The sequence below is a fragment of the Scyliorhinus torazame genome, chromosome 10, assembly GCF_047496885.1.
Source record: "Scyliorhinus torazame isolate Kashiwa2021f chromosome 10, sScyTor2.1, whole genome shotgun sequence".
NCBI lineage: Eukaryota > Metazoa > Chordata > Chondrichthyes > Carcharhiniformes > Scyliorhinidae > Scyliorhinus > Scyliorhinus torazame.
In genome coordinates this window covers 254,363,307-254,380,626 of record NC_092716.1, presented here as the reverse complement: position 1 = coordinate 254,380,626, position 17,320 = coordinate 254,363,307, and the positions used below count along the sequence as shown (strand labels likewise).

General features: G+C 50.5%; 1 protein-coding gene across 5 annotated transcripts in view; it reads left to right on the top strand.

The window, feature by feature from the left end:
• Positions 1-17,320, top strand: part of LOC140384726 (protein kinase C-binding protein NELL1-like) — a 1,091,429-nt gene that overhangs the window by 721,403 nt on the left and 352,706 nt on the right. For 3 of the 5 annotated variants that reach the window (XM_072466689.1, XM_072466692.1, XM_072466690.1), the window contains one exon: positions 12,985-13,107. The exons of the other annotated variants lie outside the window; for them this stretch is intronic. In XM_072466689.1, the coding sequence (XP_072322790.1) occupies positions 12,985-13,107 (123 nt within the window). The remainder of the gene's footprint in view (positions 1-12,984; positions 13,108-17,320) is intronic. 5 annotated transcript variants of the gene reach the window in all.

Below are 17,320 nucleotides of genomic sequence, written 5' to 3'. Positions count from 1 at the left end.
CCCAGTACGCAGACAAGGCCCGCCCACTAATACAGACCACTACCTTCCCCCTGTCGACAGAGGCTCGCCAGGCCTTCAGCCGCATCAAAGCGGATATCGCAAAGGCCACGATGCGCGCCATCGACGAGTCCCTCCCCTTCCAGGCCGAGAGCGACGCCTCCGACGTAGCTCTGGCGACCACCCTTAACCAAACGGGCAGACCCGTGGCCTTTTTCTCCCGAACCCTCCACGCCTCAGAAATCCGCCACTCCTCAGTGGAAAAGGAAGCCCAAGCCATAGTGGAAGCTGTGCGACATTGGAGGCATTACCTGGCCTGCAGGAGATTCACTCTCCTCACGGACCAACGGTCGGTAGCCTTCATGTTCGATAATGCACAGCGGGGCAAAATTAAAAATGACAAGATCTTAAGGTGGAGGATTGAGCTCTTCACCTTCAACTACGAGATCTTGTACCGTCCCGGAAAGCTGAACGAGCCGTCCGATGCCCTATCCCGCGGCACATGTGCCAACGCACAAATAGACCGTCTCCAAGCCCTCCACGAGGACCTCTGCCACCCGGGGGTCACTCGGTTCTACCATTTTACAAAGTCCCGCAACCTCCCCTACTCTGTGGAGGAGGCCCGTACAGTCACCAGGAACTGCCACATCTGCGCAGAGTGCAAACCGCACTTTTTCAGGCCAGATAGAGCGCACCTGATCAAGGCTTCCCGCCCCTTTGAACGCCTCAGTCTGGATTTCAAAGGGCCCCTCCCCTCCACCGACCGCAACACATACTTCCTGAACGTGGTGGACGAGTACTCCCGTTTCCCCTTCGCCATCCCCTGCCCCGACATGACAGCGGCCACAGTCAGTAAAGCCCTTGGCACCATATTCACTCTGTTCGGTTGCCCCGCATATATCCATAGCGACAGGGGGTCCTCCTTCATGAGTGACGAACTGCGCCAGTTCCTGCTCAGCAAGGGCATAGCCTCGAGCAGGACGACCAGCTACAACCCCCGGGGGAACGGGCAAGTAGAGAGGGAGAACGGCACGGTCTGGAAGACCGTCCTACTGGCCCTACGGTCCAGGGATCTCCCAGTTTCCTGGTGGCAGGAGGTCCTCCCGGACGCTCTCCACTCCATCCGGTCGCTGCTGTGTACCGCCACTAACCAAACGCCTCATGAGCGCCTCCTTGTCTTCCCCAGGAAGTCCTCCTCCGGAACGTCGCTGCCTACCTGGCTGGTGGCCCCAGGACCCATCTTGCTCCGGAAACATGTGCGGGCGCACACGTCGGACCCGTTGGTCGAGAGGGTTCACCTCCTCCACGCGAACCCGCAGTACGCCTACGTGGCGTACCCCGATGGCCGACAGGACACGGTCTCCCTGCGAGACCTGCCGCCCGCCGGCAACACACACACACCCCCCCCCGACACCGATCATCCCCTCCCTGCCACCGGCGCACCCCGCGACCGCCCCCTTCCCGGGAGGATCGGTCCTCCTCCCGTGTCCGCCCAGGTGTGAAACAGGAACAAACACCGAAACGCTCCCGGAGACGACAACGCCGGAACAAGCACCTGCACCACCACCGGGGCTGAGGCGATCGACAAGGAAGACCAGACCGCCCGCTCGACTCGTGGCATCGGCGTGACACCAAGAATGTTGTTGGACTGCAACAAAAAATGTTTCTCTTACTAATATTGTAAATAGTTTCACAAACCATGTACATAGCCCAGTGGAGGGCGAAAACTGTAATGACACGCCCGAAATTTTTCCTCCCAGGACCAGCCTTGTAAACCCCTACCACCATGCGAACCACCACCCCGCCGGGTTCATTTTTAACAAGTGGTGAATGTGGTAGTATGTATTAGGGGTCATGTGGGACTGTGAAGCCGTGATGCTATTGGCTGACAGATCCTGGGTCCTGGTTGGCTGTTGACTCCTGGCTCTGCCCTGAAAGAGGAGTATTCCGAAGGGACGGGCGATGGCCTCCGTTGCCCTCATAAAGGGATTAAGGGTTATGGTGTTCGGGCCGGAAAGTGGAGCTGAGTCCACAAAAGATCAGCCATGATCTCATTGATTGGCGGAGCAGGCTCGAGGGGCCAGATGGCCTACTCCTGCTCCTAGTTCTTATAAGAACCCGAGCTTCTCCCCGCCGCTCCATTCTGTTGCTGAACTGCTGGGGACAAGTCTCGCTTAATAAAGCCTCATCGACTTCACCTCTACTCGTCTCTCTCGTAAGTCATTATGCGCTACACTCTACAACATTCCACCCCATAGGCCCCGTGCGGGATATTACATTCCCGCCCCCCCCCCCCCACAAAGTCCGAGGACCCCCTTGATGAGCTGTGAGAAGGAGGAGAAGGCGGAGGATATCGGAGACTCTTCGGTTCCGATAGACCCTCATGGAGCTCCTGCGCCGGCGAACGCTATCGACGGCAGGAACGGGCATGGTGGACGATTGTCAGGAGGTGGCTGAACCGTGGAGTCGCCGTCCGAGAACTCCGAGGTCTCAGAGTCTGATGAGGCAACATCGGACGTGGTTTCCGTCGAGAGAGACTGGAGGTGTCACAGCGGGCTGGTTTGGTGCAATAGAGCCAAAGGATCCAGGACAGTTTTATTCGAGGTACTTCACAAGGGAGCAACCGCATAAGCGAATGTGATATCGGTGTTGCTTATTAGTTGATCCCCGACTCGCACTGGGTAGGGGTTTGATGGACAACAACCCCAGAGAACCAGCGAGCGGTGTCATTGGCATTATCAACAAAATCCACATCGTCAGGTCCGAAGTGGCAAAGGGGTCGATGTCAAACTGAGCAACACCCTTGCGAAACACCCTTCACGCCGATGTCCAGCAAAATCAAACTCAGCCGTGTACGAGGCCTATGACCCATTAACATCTCAGCAGGGACTACCTCAGTTACTGCGTGTGGTGCGGGCCTGTAGGAAAATAAAAATCTTACCAGTCTTGTGTCTATCGAGCCTGCTGTCTGTTTTTTGAGCTCCCGTTTAACTATCTGTACGGCCTTCTTTGCCAAAACATTTGATGCCAGACGGTGCGGACATGGTGAATCCCGTTGATCTTCACAAAAGCGGCAAACTCGCCACTCGCGAAGGAGGCCCCGTTATCAATCCCGAGCACCTCTGGGATTCCATGGGTAGATGAGGAAATGCGCAATCACTCGATGGTCGCCCGGGAGGTTAACGTCGCCATCTTGTGGACCTCCAGCACTTGGGTGGGCGTCCACCAGGACGAGAAACATCAAATCCAAGAAGGGACCTGCAAAGTCGGCGTGCACATGGGCGCAAGGATGTCCCGGCCATTCCCGAGGGTGTAGGGGTGCCGCCGTGGGGAGCTTCTCATGTTCCTGACAGATGGGAGTACTACTGGGCCAATGTCTCGATGTCTGTGTCCAATTCCGGCCACCAGACGTAGCTTCTCGCCAGCATCATCACTTTGTGCACTCCGGAATGTCCGTTGTGAAGGTCCTTCAGTACGGCAGCCTGTCCCTTTGACGGATCACAACTCTTGTGTGCCACAGGAGGTTGCTGTCCCCCATGGTCAACTCCTACAATTTGGAGGAGAAAGCCTTCAGCTCCTTCGGCACCTGCCGATGCTGCCCACCGTAGGACACCACATGTCGCTCCTTGGCAAGTACAAGTTCGATCTGCGTACAGTTAGGAACCCACGAGGCAGTGGCCAAAAGTGCTCTGCGCCACCACAGAAACGGCTGCTTCCGTATCCAGTTCCATCTGGAGCGTGTTGTATCGGAACATGAGTAGGAGCCACACAGGGCACTGCCAAACAGTTCGGCTGCATGTTAGCTTCACCCTCAGCTTCTTGTGGGCCATCCAGGTGCAAGGCCCGGCGGGGGACTGACGCCTCCCTCGACAGGAGCACCTGGAGAGCTGGCCATCCATCTGCCTGTGGGTACAACAGGACCGGCTTCCACACATCGCACACAGGCCGGAATCGCCTTCAGCCGAGTCCAGGGATGTCACATGTCTTGGCGGCCGGCTCTTCACCCAGAAGCCCGAGTCTCAGCGGCGTTCGGTCGAGGCCGTGGGGGTGACACCCCGGAACGTTCACCTCCATCCCTTGTATGTCCTGGAGGCTGCGTTCTGCACTTCATTGGACTAGGGAGACCTGCGTCTGCTAAGAGGTGAGGGAGATTTCATCCAAAATCTGTTCTGTTTCCATATTGTTAATACCACAGACCAAACGGTCGGGGAGCCTAATGGAGAAAACCGTTCCATACTCAAAAAACCCGGCTATCTCCCTTAGCTGAGATGCAAACTTGGTGACGGACATACCGGTGGACCTCTCCGCTGTATTAAACCAACGGCAGCACCGTGGCTCAGTGGGTACCACTGCTGCCTCACATGGCCAGGACCTGGGTTCAATTCCGGCCTCGGGTGACTGCGTGGAGTTTGTAAGTTCTCTCCGTATCTGGGTGGGTTTCCTCCGGGTGCTCCGGTTTCCTACCACAGTCCAAAGATGTGCAGGTTAGGTGGATTGGCCGTGATAAATTGCCCCTCAGTGTCCAGGGATGTGCAGGTTCTATTACGGGGGTTATGGGGATAGGGTGGGGTGGACGTGGATAGAGTGCTTATTCGGGGGGTCAGTGCAGGCTCAATGGGCCGAATGGCCTTCTTCGGCACTGTAGGGATTCTATGATTCTAATATCTTTGGACGCGGTTGGGGTAAAGTGTCAAGAGCTGGTTGAACGTTTGCTCGTTTTCCCTAATATTGTCGGCCCAGAACAAAGAACAAAGAACAAAGAAATGTACAGCACAGGAACAGGCCCTTCGGCCCTCTAAGCCCGTGCCGACCATGCTGCCCGACTAAACTACAATCTTCTACACTTCCTGGGTCCGTATCCTTCTATTCCCATCCTATTCATGTATTTGTCAAGATGCCCCTTAAATGTCCCTATCGTCCCTGCTTCCACCACCTCCTCCGGTAGCGAGTTCCAGCCACCCACTACCCTCTGCGTAAAAAACTTGCCTCGTACATCTACTCTAAACCTTGCCCCTCTCACCTTAAACCTATGCCCCCTAGTAATTGACCCCTCTACCCTGAGGAAAAGCCTCTGACTATCCACTCTGTCTATGCCCCTCATAATTTTGTAGACCTCTATCAGGTCTCCCCTCAACCTCCTTCGTTCCAGTGAGAACAAACCGAGTTTATTCAACCGCTCCTCATAGCTAATGCCCTCCATACCAGGCAACATTCTGGTAAATCTCTTCTGCACCCTCTCTAAAGCCTCCACATCCTTCTGGTAGTGTGGCGACCAGAATTGAACACTATACTCCAAGTGTGGCCTAACTAAGGTTCTACACAGCTGCAACATGACTTGCCAATTCTTATACTCAATGCCCCGGCCAATGAAGGCAAGCATGCCATATGCCTTCTTGACTACCTTCTCCACCTGTGTTGCCCCTTTCAATGACCTGTGGACCTGTACTCCTAGATCTCTTTGACTTTCAATACTCTTGAGGGTTCTACCATTCACTGTATATTCCCTACCTGCATTAGACCTTCCAAAATGCATTACCTCACATTTGTCCGGATTAAACTCCATCTGCCATCTCTCCGCCCAAGTCTCCAGACAATCTAAATCCTGCTGTATCCTCAGACAGCCCTCATCGCTATCCGCAATTCCACCAACCATTGTGTCGTCTGCAAACTTACTAATCAGACCAGTTACATTTTCCTCCAAATCATTTATATATACTACAAAGAGCAAAGGTCCCAGCACTGATCCCTGTGGAACACCACTAGTCACAGCCCTCCAATTAGAAAAGCATCCCTCCATTGCTACTCTCTGTCTTCTATTGCCTAGCCAGTTCTGTATCCACCTTGCCAGCTCACCCCTGATCCCGTGTGACTTCACCTTTTGTACTAGTCTACCATGAGGGACCTTGTCAAAGGCCTTACTGAAGTCCATATAGACAACATCCACTGCCCTACCTGCATCAATCATCTTAGTGACCTCCTCGAAAAACTCTATCAAGTTAGTGAGACACGACCTCCCCTTCACAAAACCGTGCTGCCTCTCACTAATACGTCCATTTGCTTCCAAATGGGAGTAGATCCTGTCTCGAAGAATTCTCTCCAGTAATTTCCCTACCACTGAAGTAAGGCTCACCGGCCTGTAGTTCCCGTGATTATCCTTGCTACCCTTCTTAAACAGAGGAACAACACTGGCTATTCTCCAGTCCTCCGGGACATCCCCTGAAGACAGCGAGGATCCAAAGATTTCTGTCAAGGCCTCAGCAATTTCCTCTCCAGCCTCCTTCAGTATTCTGGGGTAGATCCCATCAGGCCCTGGGGACTTATCTACCTTAATATTTTTTAAGACACCCAACACCTCGTCTTTTTGGATCACAATGTGACCCAGGCTATCTACACCCCCTTCTCCAGACTCAACATCTACCAATTCCTTCTCTTTGGTGAATACTGATGCAAAGTATTCATTTAGTACCTCGCCCATTTCCTCTGGCTCCACACATAGATTCCCTTGCCTATCCTTCAGTGGGCCAACCCTTTCCCTGGCTACCCTCTTGCTTTTTATGTACGTGTAAAAAGCCTTGGGATTTTCCTTAACCCTATTTGCCAATGACTTTTCGTGACCCCTTCTAGCCCTCCTGACTCCTTGCTTAAGTTCCTTCCTACTTTCCTTATATTCCATGCAGGCTTCGTCTGTTCCCAGCCTTTTAGCCCTGACAAATGCCTCCTTTTTCTTTTTGACGAGGCCTACAATATCACTCGTCATCCAAGGTTCCCGAAAATTGCCGTATTTATCCTTCTTCCTCACAGGAACATGCCGGTCCTGTATTCCTTTTAACTGCCACTTGAAAGCCTCCCACATGTCAGATGTTGATTTGCCCTCAAACATCCGCCCCCAATCTATGTTCTTCAGTTCCCGCCTAATATTGTTATAATTAGCCTTCCCCCAATTTAGCACATTCATCCTCGGACCACTCTTATCCTTGTCCACCAGTACTTTAAAACTTACTGAATTGTGGTCACTGTTACCGAAATGCTCCCCTACTGAAACATCTACCACCTGGCCGGGCTCATTCCCCAATACCAGGTCCAGTACCGCCCCTTCCCTAGTTGGACTGTCTACATATTGTTTTAAGAAGCCCTCCTGGATGCTCCTTACAAACTCCGCCCCGTCTAAGCCCCTGGCACTAAGTGAGTCCCAGTCAATATTGGGGAAGTTGAAGTCTCCCATCACCACAACCCTGTTGTTTTTACTCTTTTCCAAAATCTGTCTACCTATCTGCTCCTCTATCTCCCGCTGGCTGTTGGGAGGCCTGTAGTATACCCCCAACATTGTGACTGCACCCTTCTTATTCCTGATCTCTACCCATATAGCCTCACTGCCCTCTGAGGTGTCCTCTCACAGTACAGCTGTGATATTCTCCCGAACAAGTAGCGCAACTCCGCCTCCCCTTTTACATCCCCCTCTATCCCGCCTGAAACATCTAAATCCTGGAACGTTTAGCTGCCAATCCTGCCCTTCCCTCAACCAGGTCTCTGTAATGGCAACAACATCATAGTTCCAAGTACTAATCCAAGCTCGAAGTTCATCTGCCTTACCCGTAATGCTCCTTGCATTAAAACATATGCACTTCAGGCCACCAGACCCGCTGTGTTCAGCAACTTCTCCCCGTCTGCTCTGCCTCAGAGCCACAGTGTCCCTATTCCCTAGTTCTCCCTCAATGCTCTCATCTTCTGACCTATTGCTCCCGTGCCCACCCCCCTGCCATACTAGTTTAAACCCTCCCGTGTGACACTAGCAAACCTCGCGGCCAGGATATTTATGCCTCTCCGGTTTAGATGCAACCCGTCCTTCTTATACAGGTCACACCTGCCCCGGAAGAGCTCCCAGTGGTCCAGATAATGGAAACCCTCCCTCCTACACCAGCTGTTTAGCCACGTGTTTAGCTGCTCTATCTTCCTATTTCTAGCCTCACTGGCACGTGGCACAGGGAGTAATCCCGAGATTACAACCCTCGAGGTCCTGTCTTTTAACTTTCTGCCTAGCTCCCTGAACTCCTGCTGCAGGACCTCATGCCCCTTCCTGCCTATGTCGTTAGTACCAATATGTACAACAACCTCTGCCTGTTTGCCCTCCCCCTTCAGGATGCCCTCTACCCGTTCGGAGACATCCTGGACCCTGGCACCAGGGAGGCAACATACCATCCTGGAGTCTCTTTCACGTCCACAGAAGCGCCTATCTGTGCCCCTGACTATAGAGTCCCCTATTACTATTACTCTTCTGCGCTTTGACCCGCCCTTCTGAACATCAGAGCCAGCCGTGGTGCCGCTGCTCTGGTTGCTGCTGTTTTCCCCTGATAGGCTATCCCCCCCGACAGTATCCAAAGGGGTATATCTGTTCGAGAGGGGGACAACCACAGGGGATTCCTGCACTGACTGCCTGCCCTTTCTGGTGGTCACCCATTTCTCTGCCTGCACCTTGGGTGTGACCACATTTACATAACTGCGATCAATGACGCTTTCTGCCACCTGCATGCTCCTAAGTGCATCCAATTGCTGCTCCAACCGAACCATGCGGTCTGTGAGGAGCTCCAGTTGGGTGCACTTTCTGCAGATGAAGCCATCCGGGATGCTGGATGCCTCCCGGACCTGCCACATCTCACAGTCAGAGCACAGCACCCCTCTAACTGACATTGTGTCAATTAATTAAAATTAAAATTAAAAATTTAAAAAAAAAAAAAATATTTTAAATAAAATTTCAAAGTTACTGTTAACTATCTGTTTCCTAGCACTAGATTTCTAATAGAAATGCGAAAGCTAAATATAGTACTCTCCGACCTCTGGCTTAGTTATCCCTCTAAATTATAATTAAGTTATTATGTTTAATTAGTTACCAATGCTCAAATTTTTTTTAATTTAGTGTAGAATCCCAACCAGCCACTCAGGCCACAGCTTTTCTGTGATGTCACTTCAGTTTCCCCCCGAAACACAATTTGAAAAAGGTATAAAAGTAAAAATGAGTAAAAATCACTTACTTACCTTCTTACCTTCTGAGTGTCTTAGATGTTCTCAGGTTCTCTCGCTGACAGAGACTGCTCCTCCACCTCCGAACCTTGACCTGCACAATGCTAATAATATAATAATAATATAATATGGCACTTACCTCACACCAATGGGTCTTATTATTAGGTTCGAGGAGAAGGGCAGGTGGGAGACACTACACGTGTAGTGTCTCGGGTTTCCTCTCCACCAGAATTTATTGGTTGGGGGGGCGGGGGGGGGCCTTCCCAGAAGTCCGCGGGTCGAACTTCCGGTTCCCGCCTTATATTTAAAAAAAAACAGAAAAGAAGAACAGACACGGGACCAGGTAAGGGTTTTTAAAGTAACTACTCACCTCCCAGAAGGCCCCTGCGCACCGCTGCCGCCGAAATCCAAAGGGCTGCTCCTGCAAAGGTAAGGGTTTTTAAAGTAACTACTCACCTCCCAGAAGGCCCCTGCGCACCGCTGCCGCCGAAATCCAAAGGGCTGCTCCTGCAAAGGTAAGGGTTTTTAAAGTAACTACTCACCTCCCAGAAGGCCCCTGCGCACCGCTGCCGCCGAAATCCAAAGGGCTGCTCCTGCAAAGGTAAGGGTTTTTAAAGTAACTACTCACCTCCCAGAAGGCCCCTGCGCACCGCTGCCGCCGAAATCCAAAGGGCTTGCTCCTGCAAGAAATAGCACACTCACTCAGCGTATTGGTTCCAGTTTTCAACACCGGCGCCAAACAGAGGTATAACGAACCAAAGAAACCCAAATCTGGGTCCAGAAAATCAGGGTGGTGTCTCAGCTGAGTAAGTCGCAGCATCGACAGTAAACCAGCTTACTCCTCATCGCCAGTTTAATAAGGACATGGGGGAGTTCACATTGAGTAAAAATAAGAACAAAGATGTATTTACAAACAGTATATTGACACTCCCTAGTAGGCCTGTACTGGGTAATCCTCTGTTGGTCCCTTACTGGCCGATCTTATATATATTGGGTAATTGAGAAACCCCATCCCCAGCGACGGAGCTCGTACTCCACAAGGAGACGGGGCAGACAGGCATTCCCACCCTATAGGCCCCGTGCTGCAACAGTTCTCGCTAATTTGCAATTGACATTGTTTCCTGTGAGAGCAGGCATTGCTTTAGAAGTAGAATGATAATCTGGTGGCCGTGTAGATTTGGTACCCTTCCAATTAAGTTTTCTCGATATCTTGCTCTAAGAAATTGGATGGAAGAATACATTAATATTCTAGGGGCCACAATAATCTTTGAATGATCTTATCCTAGGATTGAAGTCAGCCTTACAGCCGAGGTGCTATGACCAGGATTTTGCTCAGGGTTCCCATCCCCAACCTTGGCATAAATGTTGCGAGCGAGCGAGCGAGTCTACCCTCACCTGGCCACCTTGCCTAATGGCTAATTCATTAGCTTGTGAATTGGTTAGCCAGCTGGGAAGAGAGTCCAGCCTCCAAGTGCTGCTGGCCAGCCAACCAGCCAGACGTTCCCTGGTCCCAGTAGCACCAACGGCACTGTCGCTGGAGCTGGATGCAAAGGTGACTGGGGTGGGCAGGGTAGGTGCCAGCGGCAGTGGATTAGTCTCTTCAGTGGCTATTAATTGGCTTCAGTTGGCCCAGGGGCAGCCGGGCACACCAATGCCTCACTCATCGTGGGTGAAATTGTGGCGGTGTGGGTCGGTGGCGGGAATAGCGCCCATGGTATCGCGTCCAATTTGACCTCCCCCTCCTGGAATAAATTTCAGCCCCTGTTAGTAGTTAGGTGGGATGCTGCAGGGGGATAAAGAAAGTCAGCACCTCATACTTACTCTGGACAGTAATTTATTAATTGTTCAACATTCCAAGCCTGGGAACAGAAATTAGCTCTTGGAAAAGCTTTTGATTCAAACATCAAGGCTCAGCCATTTCTGGCACGTGTTGAATGTACACATCCGGCAGTATGTGCATTTCCCCTCGCCTGTTTGTGTTCAAGCCAAAAATAGCAAAGAAACTCTCTGATACGAACACCTCTCGCGAAATAATGTTCTGCCCTTCCCTTTACAGATTTTAATGGGCCATTGTGTTCCACTGAAGTGTTGACACAAAATAAATGTCCAATTAACAAGTTGGAAATTATTAACAGTAACTGTCACACTATTAGTGCGTATGGAGGGGGTTAATCTGTTTGCTGTCATGCAAAGGTATAAAGCAGGTTTTCACCTTTGGAAAATCCCTGTCAGAATTATGCATTATTTCAAGCCACAGCTGTTACGTGTAATTTTCATTTAACTCTGGTTTTTGCCATACTCCCGTTTCTGCAACCATATTGTTCGCAGAGAGTTCCCGGCATCTTACTGGCTGAGGGGTTCGGCATTGGTGGACTACTTAACTGGAATAGGAGGGGCGATGAGCGGAAGAGGGTTGAAGGGAAATTGTTTGGGTGGGCAGCAGTGGTTGGCATCGAGCAGTCTTCAACGATCAAGCCTGGTTATGCACCAGGATCAAGAAGACAGTGATGTGGGGAGGTGGTAGGGATATTCGAAACACTTCGCTCACTGGTTGTGGCCTGTAGTGGGTTGCTTTAAGCACTTCTGTGAGGGCGCAACAGGTCCTAGTTTTCCAGAACCCAGTTAACGCCTGCTGCCACAAGGTAACCCAATATTGCAGAGGGCATCGCAAAAAGGTGTCAGGCCCCTATTTTGAATTTGGAGAGAACATAGTGCCTATTTCAGATATGGATCATGGACGCCTATTCTTTTAGCTACACAAATATTAGGGGTAATTTACTTCTGGCTTGTAATGAACAGGGAGTATTGGAGGCTTAGCACTCAAAAAGGTTGGACTATCTAATTTCTCATAGAATCCCTACAGTGGCCTTTCGGCCCATTGAGCCTGTACCGACCCTCTGAGAGAGAACCCGACCAAGGCCCACACCCCACCCTATCCCCATAACACCATCTAACCTTTGGACAGTCAGGGCCGATTTGATCATGGCCAATCCACCCAGCCTGCACAACTGTGGGAGGAAACCGGAGCACCCGGAGGAAATCTACTGGGAGAACATGCAAACTCCACACAGACAGTCACCCGAACCCAGAATTGAACCCGGGTACCTAGTGCTGTGAGGCAGCAGTGCTAACCACTGTGCCGCCCACCGTGCCCCCGGCCATCATTTCACAACACAAATTTGAATAAAGCGTGTTCATATTTCTGATTATTTTTAAGAGCTCTCCCTCTTTTCAATGAGGCCGTGCATTGCCCATGTTTCAAAGGCCTGTTGTACAGCATGGATTGGCGCTGACGTAAGCTGGGTAAACTAATTGCAAAATTCCAATTTACTGAAGTGTTGCGAGATAATCTTACATCACTTCAGCGGCACATGAGGTACTTTCACAATGGCAGCCTTGCATTTCGTTCCATCCTGGCTGGTTGCAGTCAAGGAGACATATTGCGTCTGAAAAGATAATTGAGAGGGAGTGCTTTTCTTTGACCGCAAAGATTGTCTCCACGATTCTTGAAATAAAAGCTCCATATAACGAAGGCGATGGATGAAATGAAAATCCCTTATTGTCACAAGTAGGCTTCAAATGAAGTTACTGTGAAAAGCCCCGAGTCGCCACATTCCGGCGCCTGTTCGGGGAGGCTGGTACGGGAATTGAACCCGCGCTGCTGGCCTGCCTTGGTCTGCTTTAAAAGCCAGCTATTTAACCCAGTGTGCTAAACCACATCTCCTGGTGGAGGGGGATGAACCAGGATGTGAGCATCTTTGATACAAAAAGCTGAAAAAAAGACTGTCTGTTCTTTGTTTTTGTTTTTGCAATTCTATCTCTGGGACCAAGGTTTCAGTAAACCGGGCATTCCTCACTGTGATTTATTTTGAATGACTTTTCAATTGATTCTTTTCCCTCTGCGACTCCTGCTAATATAGCCCACAGGGCTGCCCATCACCACACTTGAGCAAACTCCTTTCTCTCCTGCAGAACGTGACGAATGTGGAAGAGGACAGCACAGCTGTCACGAGATGGCAATTTGCACAAACACAGTCCGAGGTCACCGATGTACCTGTAAACCTGGCCATGTGGGCAATGGGACCATCTGCCGAGGTAGGAACTGCAGCTGTTTTTCTGGAATGAGGCGCACATTTTTATTGCATGCTCATTTGAAAGAAAAATGTGTTGACATGTCCATCCACACCCAGCAGAAGATGGTGCTGGAGGGTGCCACAGACCCCGTGCCTAAAGTGAATGTCTTCAATTCAAAGAAAAATAAGGTTGCACGTGAATGTTCAAACAGTTTTCTTTTCAGTTGGCTGGCTTCCCCTTTTGTTCTGTCTCGGAACATCCGCTGTAGCTTTAAAAGCCCCGGAAGCTCTCAATGGCATCAATCAATCAGCTCTATCCCCGAAGAGCAGAATGTTTTACCTCTGAAAATGAGTCACTGGTCCATCCATTCTGCCCACTCTCACCCTGCCCCCGGAGCAGCATGGTTCGGGATTCCTATCCCCATCCATACTGAAGCCGCGTGATCCTGAGATTAAAACAAACACGGGGCAATTAGGAGAAGGAAAGCTCTGTTAACTTTCTCTCCTCATGCCCCCTCCACCAGGAGATCGAAACGACTTCAGGGTGTTGACAATGTTTACGTTATCGGTCAATTTGCTTACCTCCCGTGTGGTGTGATCTCTGTCCCAGACAACAAGCACCTCCAGCCCCCTCCTGAAGACAGGAAATGATGGACAAATTCAGCGGGTCTGGCAGCATCTGTGGAGAGAGAAACAGAGTTGGCGTTTGGAGCCCCATGTGACTCTTCGGTTACCGATAGCTTCGTCCAGAACGATAGGGAAGGTGGAGAGACATATGGGGCGGGATTCTCCGTCCCGCCGCACCCGTTTTCCTGCGCGGGGCCAGGATTCTCCGTCCCTGCAGCCGGCGAATCGGGGTTCCCCATTGCGGCGATCCCCGCGCCATCGGGATATCCACGGGCGTGAGTGCGCCGGCGGCGGAATGGAGGATCCCGCTGATGGAGAATCCAGTTGGGGGAGGTGGGGTGGTGTTGGGGGGGGGCATGATATTAAAATCAGGTCAAAGCAAATGACTGCGGATGCTGGAATCTGAAACAAAACAGAAAATTCTGGACAATCTCAGCAGGTCTGACAGCATCTGTGGAGATAGAAGGGAGCTAAGGTTTGACAAACAGTCATCCAGATTCAAAACGTCAGCTCCCATCTGTAATGTTCTTGTCGGATGGCCTGATTGATATTACAAGAACACTTGTAGCTAAAGCTACAAACAATTTATTAACATTAACTGTGGGTCAAATATATTCAAAACAACTGATGAATAATAGTATGAACATGCACAAGCAACCTCTCTCCCAGCTCTCTAGTCAGTCTGAGGTCACCTGACTCTAACATTCACTTAAATACTAATGAGACTCCTGGCGGTCAGTTGGTGAATTGCAACACAACCATGACATCACTACACCTTTCTCTCCACAGATGCTATCAGACCTGCTGAGATTGTCCAGTATTTTCTGATCTTATCTTAAAGTTAGACCTCGGTCATTTTATCATGAAAGAAGCATTTTCTTTCGCAAACACGGCAGTTCAAATCTGGGGGGAAAACTTTCCTCCAAAAGGCTACGAAGGCTCAGGTACCGAGGGAGAAAGAGAGAAGAGTGGATAAATGGGAATTGAGGCAAAGAGCGACCTTGATTTAACAGAATAGTGGAAAATGCGGAAGGGCAGAATGGCCTGCTGTTTGTTGATCCTCTGTTCCAGTGTTGTAAATCCGTTTCCTTCTGTCTGTGTGCTGATGTGTGTTTCTGACGTAGGTAAAGAAATTAATGAGGTGAGCATCCGTTTTGTGTTTTGATGCCTTCTGGGGGCGAGCCGAGTAAAAATGCCTGTAAACATGGTGAGGTTACAGCTTTTACCGCCTGCACATACACTCGGCACCGGCGACCGAAAAGCGATTTCTTTACAATGGCCGCAAGTCAACCTTTCAGGGACTTTCCGCTGTTTTCTACCTCCAGTCGGTGACTGAGGAAAAAAAAGCACGTTCGCTGAACTTGAGATGAAAATCGCTTATTGTCACAAGTAGGCTTCAAATGAAGTTACTGTGAAAAGCCCCTAGTCGCCACATTCCGGCGCCTGTTCGGGGAGGCGGGTATGGGAATTGAACCGTGCTGCTGGCCTGCCTTGGTCTGCTTTCAAAGCCAGCGATTTAGCCCTGTGCTAAACCAGCCCCATTCCACAGTGCCTTTCCATGCATTAGCTCGCATCAGTACAAACGCAGTCAGAACAATCCTTCCCAAAGGACCTTATTTATACACGTATCAAACAAATCCATCAAGGTACAACGAGGCAAGGAGGCCAGAAAAACAAAAAAAAACAAAAATGAGTCAACAGCAGAACAAATCCTGCTCCGTGTTAAGTGTACATTCCGTGTGATGTTGGTAATGACAACAACATTGCGAGTGTGAAGAAAGCTAAATTTGCTGCTTGTAAGAAGTGTTGCAAGCGTCAAATGTGGATGGAGCAGATGGGAAAAGAAAAGCTATCATTCAGACAATTCTTTTCTCATGTTGGTCGGTGATCAGATGGATATCAGTGGGACTTTTCATGCAGACAGCTACACGGAGGTTGTTTATTTGGATCGGATGCGGGTTTTGTGAAGAGCGCAATGCGCTGTAGTTGTTGGAGTTCAAGGCTGCGCCACCTATGCTGGTGAAAGGATCGACCGTCTCAGAAAAAAGGGGCCTTGGATTTCAGAAATCGTTGTTGCGACATTGACAGCCTTCCTGCCCAGCCGATGGTGTAAACTGGGCAAAGCGGCTGATTTACCTGAAGCACTCGGCCCAGTTTTTCAAATGATGAGCCGCATTCTATCGGCTGTTAACATCTCCCTAACTCACTCAAAGTCTGGGCGACATTGGCTTCCAGTCCCCCGATACATTGATTTAGAAAAAAAACTTTTAGCCTTGGTTTGCAGATCCCTCCACGGGCATTCCCCCCCCCCCAGCGCTGTAATCTGCAGCGCTACACATGCCGAGACCGCACTGCTCCCCAAATTCTAACCTCCGGGATATCCTGATTTTAATCGCTCCGCTGTTGGTGGCCATGCTGTCAACTGCTGAGACCCTACGCCCCGGGATTCTCTACTTCGCTCTCCCTCTTCCTTTAAAACTTACCTATTCAAATGCGTTTTTGGTCACATGTCCCAATATCTCCTTACGAGGCTCGGTGAGAGCTGGTGCAGACCCGATGGGCCGAATGGTCTCCCTCCTGTAAAAACTCTGTGATTCAGTGTCAACGTTCGTTCGATTACACTCCTGAGATGCCCCTGGGACATTTTACTGTCTTTAGGGCGCTATATAAATGAAGGCTGTTGTTGTCACGCAATATCCGGACGCTGGGAGAACAAACAAAGAGAACAAAGAAACGTACAGCACAGGAACAGGCCCTTCGGCCCTCCAAGCCTGTGTTGATTATGATGCTCTGACTATAAAACAAAACCTTCTGCCCTTACTCGGTCCGCATCCCTCTATTTCCACCCTATTCATGTACCCACCCAGATGCCCCTTCAATGTTGTTAATGTGCCTGCTTCCACCACATCCTCTGGCAGCGCGTTCCAGGCACCCACCACACTCTGCGTGAAAAACGTACCCCGCACATCTCCCTTAAACTTTCCCCCTCTCACCTTGAACCTGTGCCCCCTTGCAATTGACACTGGGACGATATGTCTTCCTGTTGAGGTAGCTAGCGGAAAGTTAGCAAGTTCCTCTGTGCCAGGTGGGTGCAGCGTGACCTTGCTGAAGCCAGGTACCTTGGAACTCAAACAAAAGTCATTCTTTGAACTAATTTCGCTGCCCACTGAGCACCAGGATAAAACATTAAAAATGAGAATCAAGGGTCAGGGTTTTTCACCGCAAGGATTTGGAGCGTCGGGTCGGGAAGGGGTATCGGATTTGGCTGTGATAATCCCTCAAATGATGATGTGTTGGAAACGCTACATGATCCTGGTTACTTCCGAGAATTACTGGGATGCTTCTGAAGGAGAGCGATAAACAGTGTGGAACTGTTTGGCCAACCATTTAAATAATCATTTAAACAATCAATTCATTGAATCCTTAACCCTGAATTCTATCTTTAACAGCCAGCAAACAGGGGCGAAATTCTCCCCCAACGGCGGGATGCTCACCGACTGGCGCCAAAGCCGGCGCAAATCAGACGGGCATCGCGCCGGCAAAAAGGTGCCCCCCAACATAGAGGGGCTAGGCCGACGCCGGAGGGATTTCCGCCCCGCCAGCTGGCG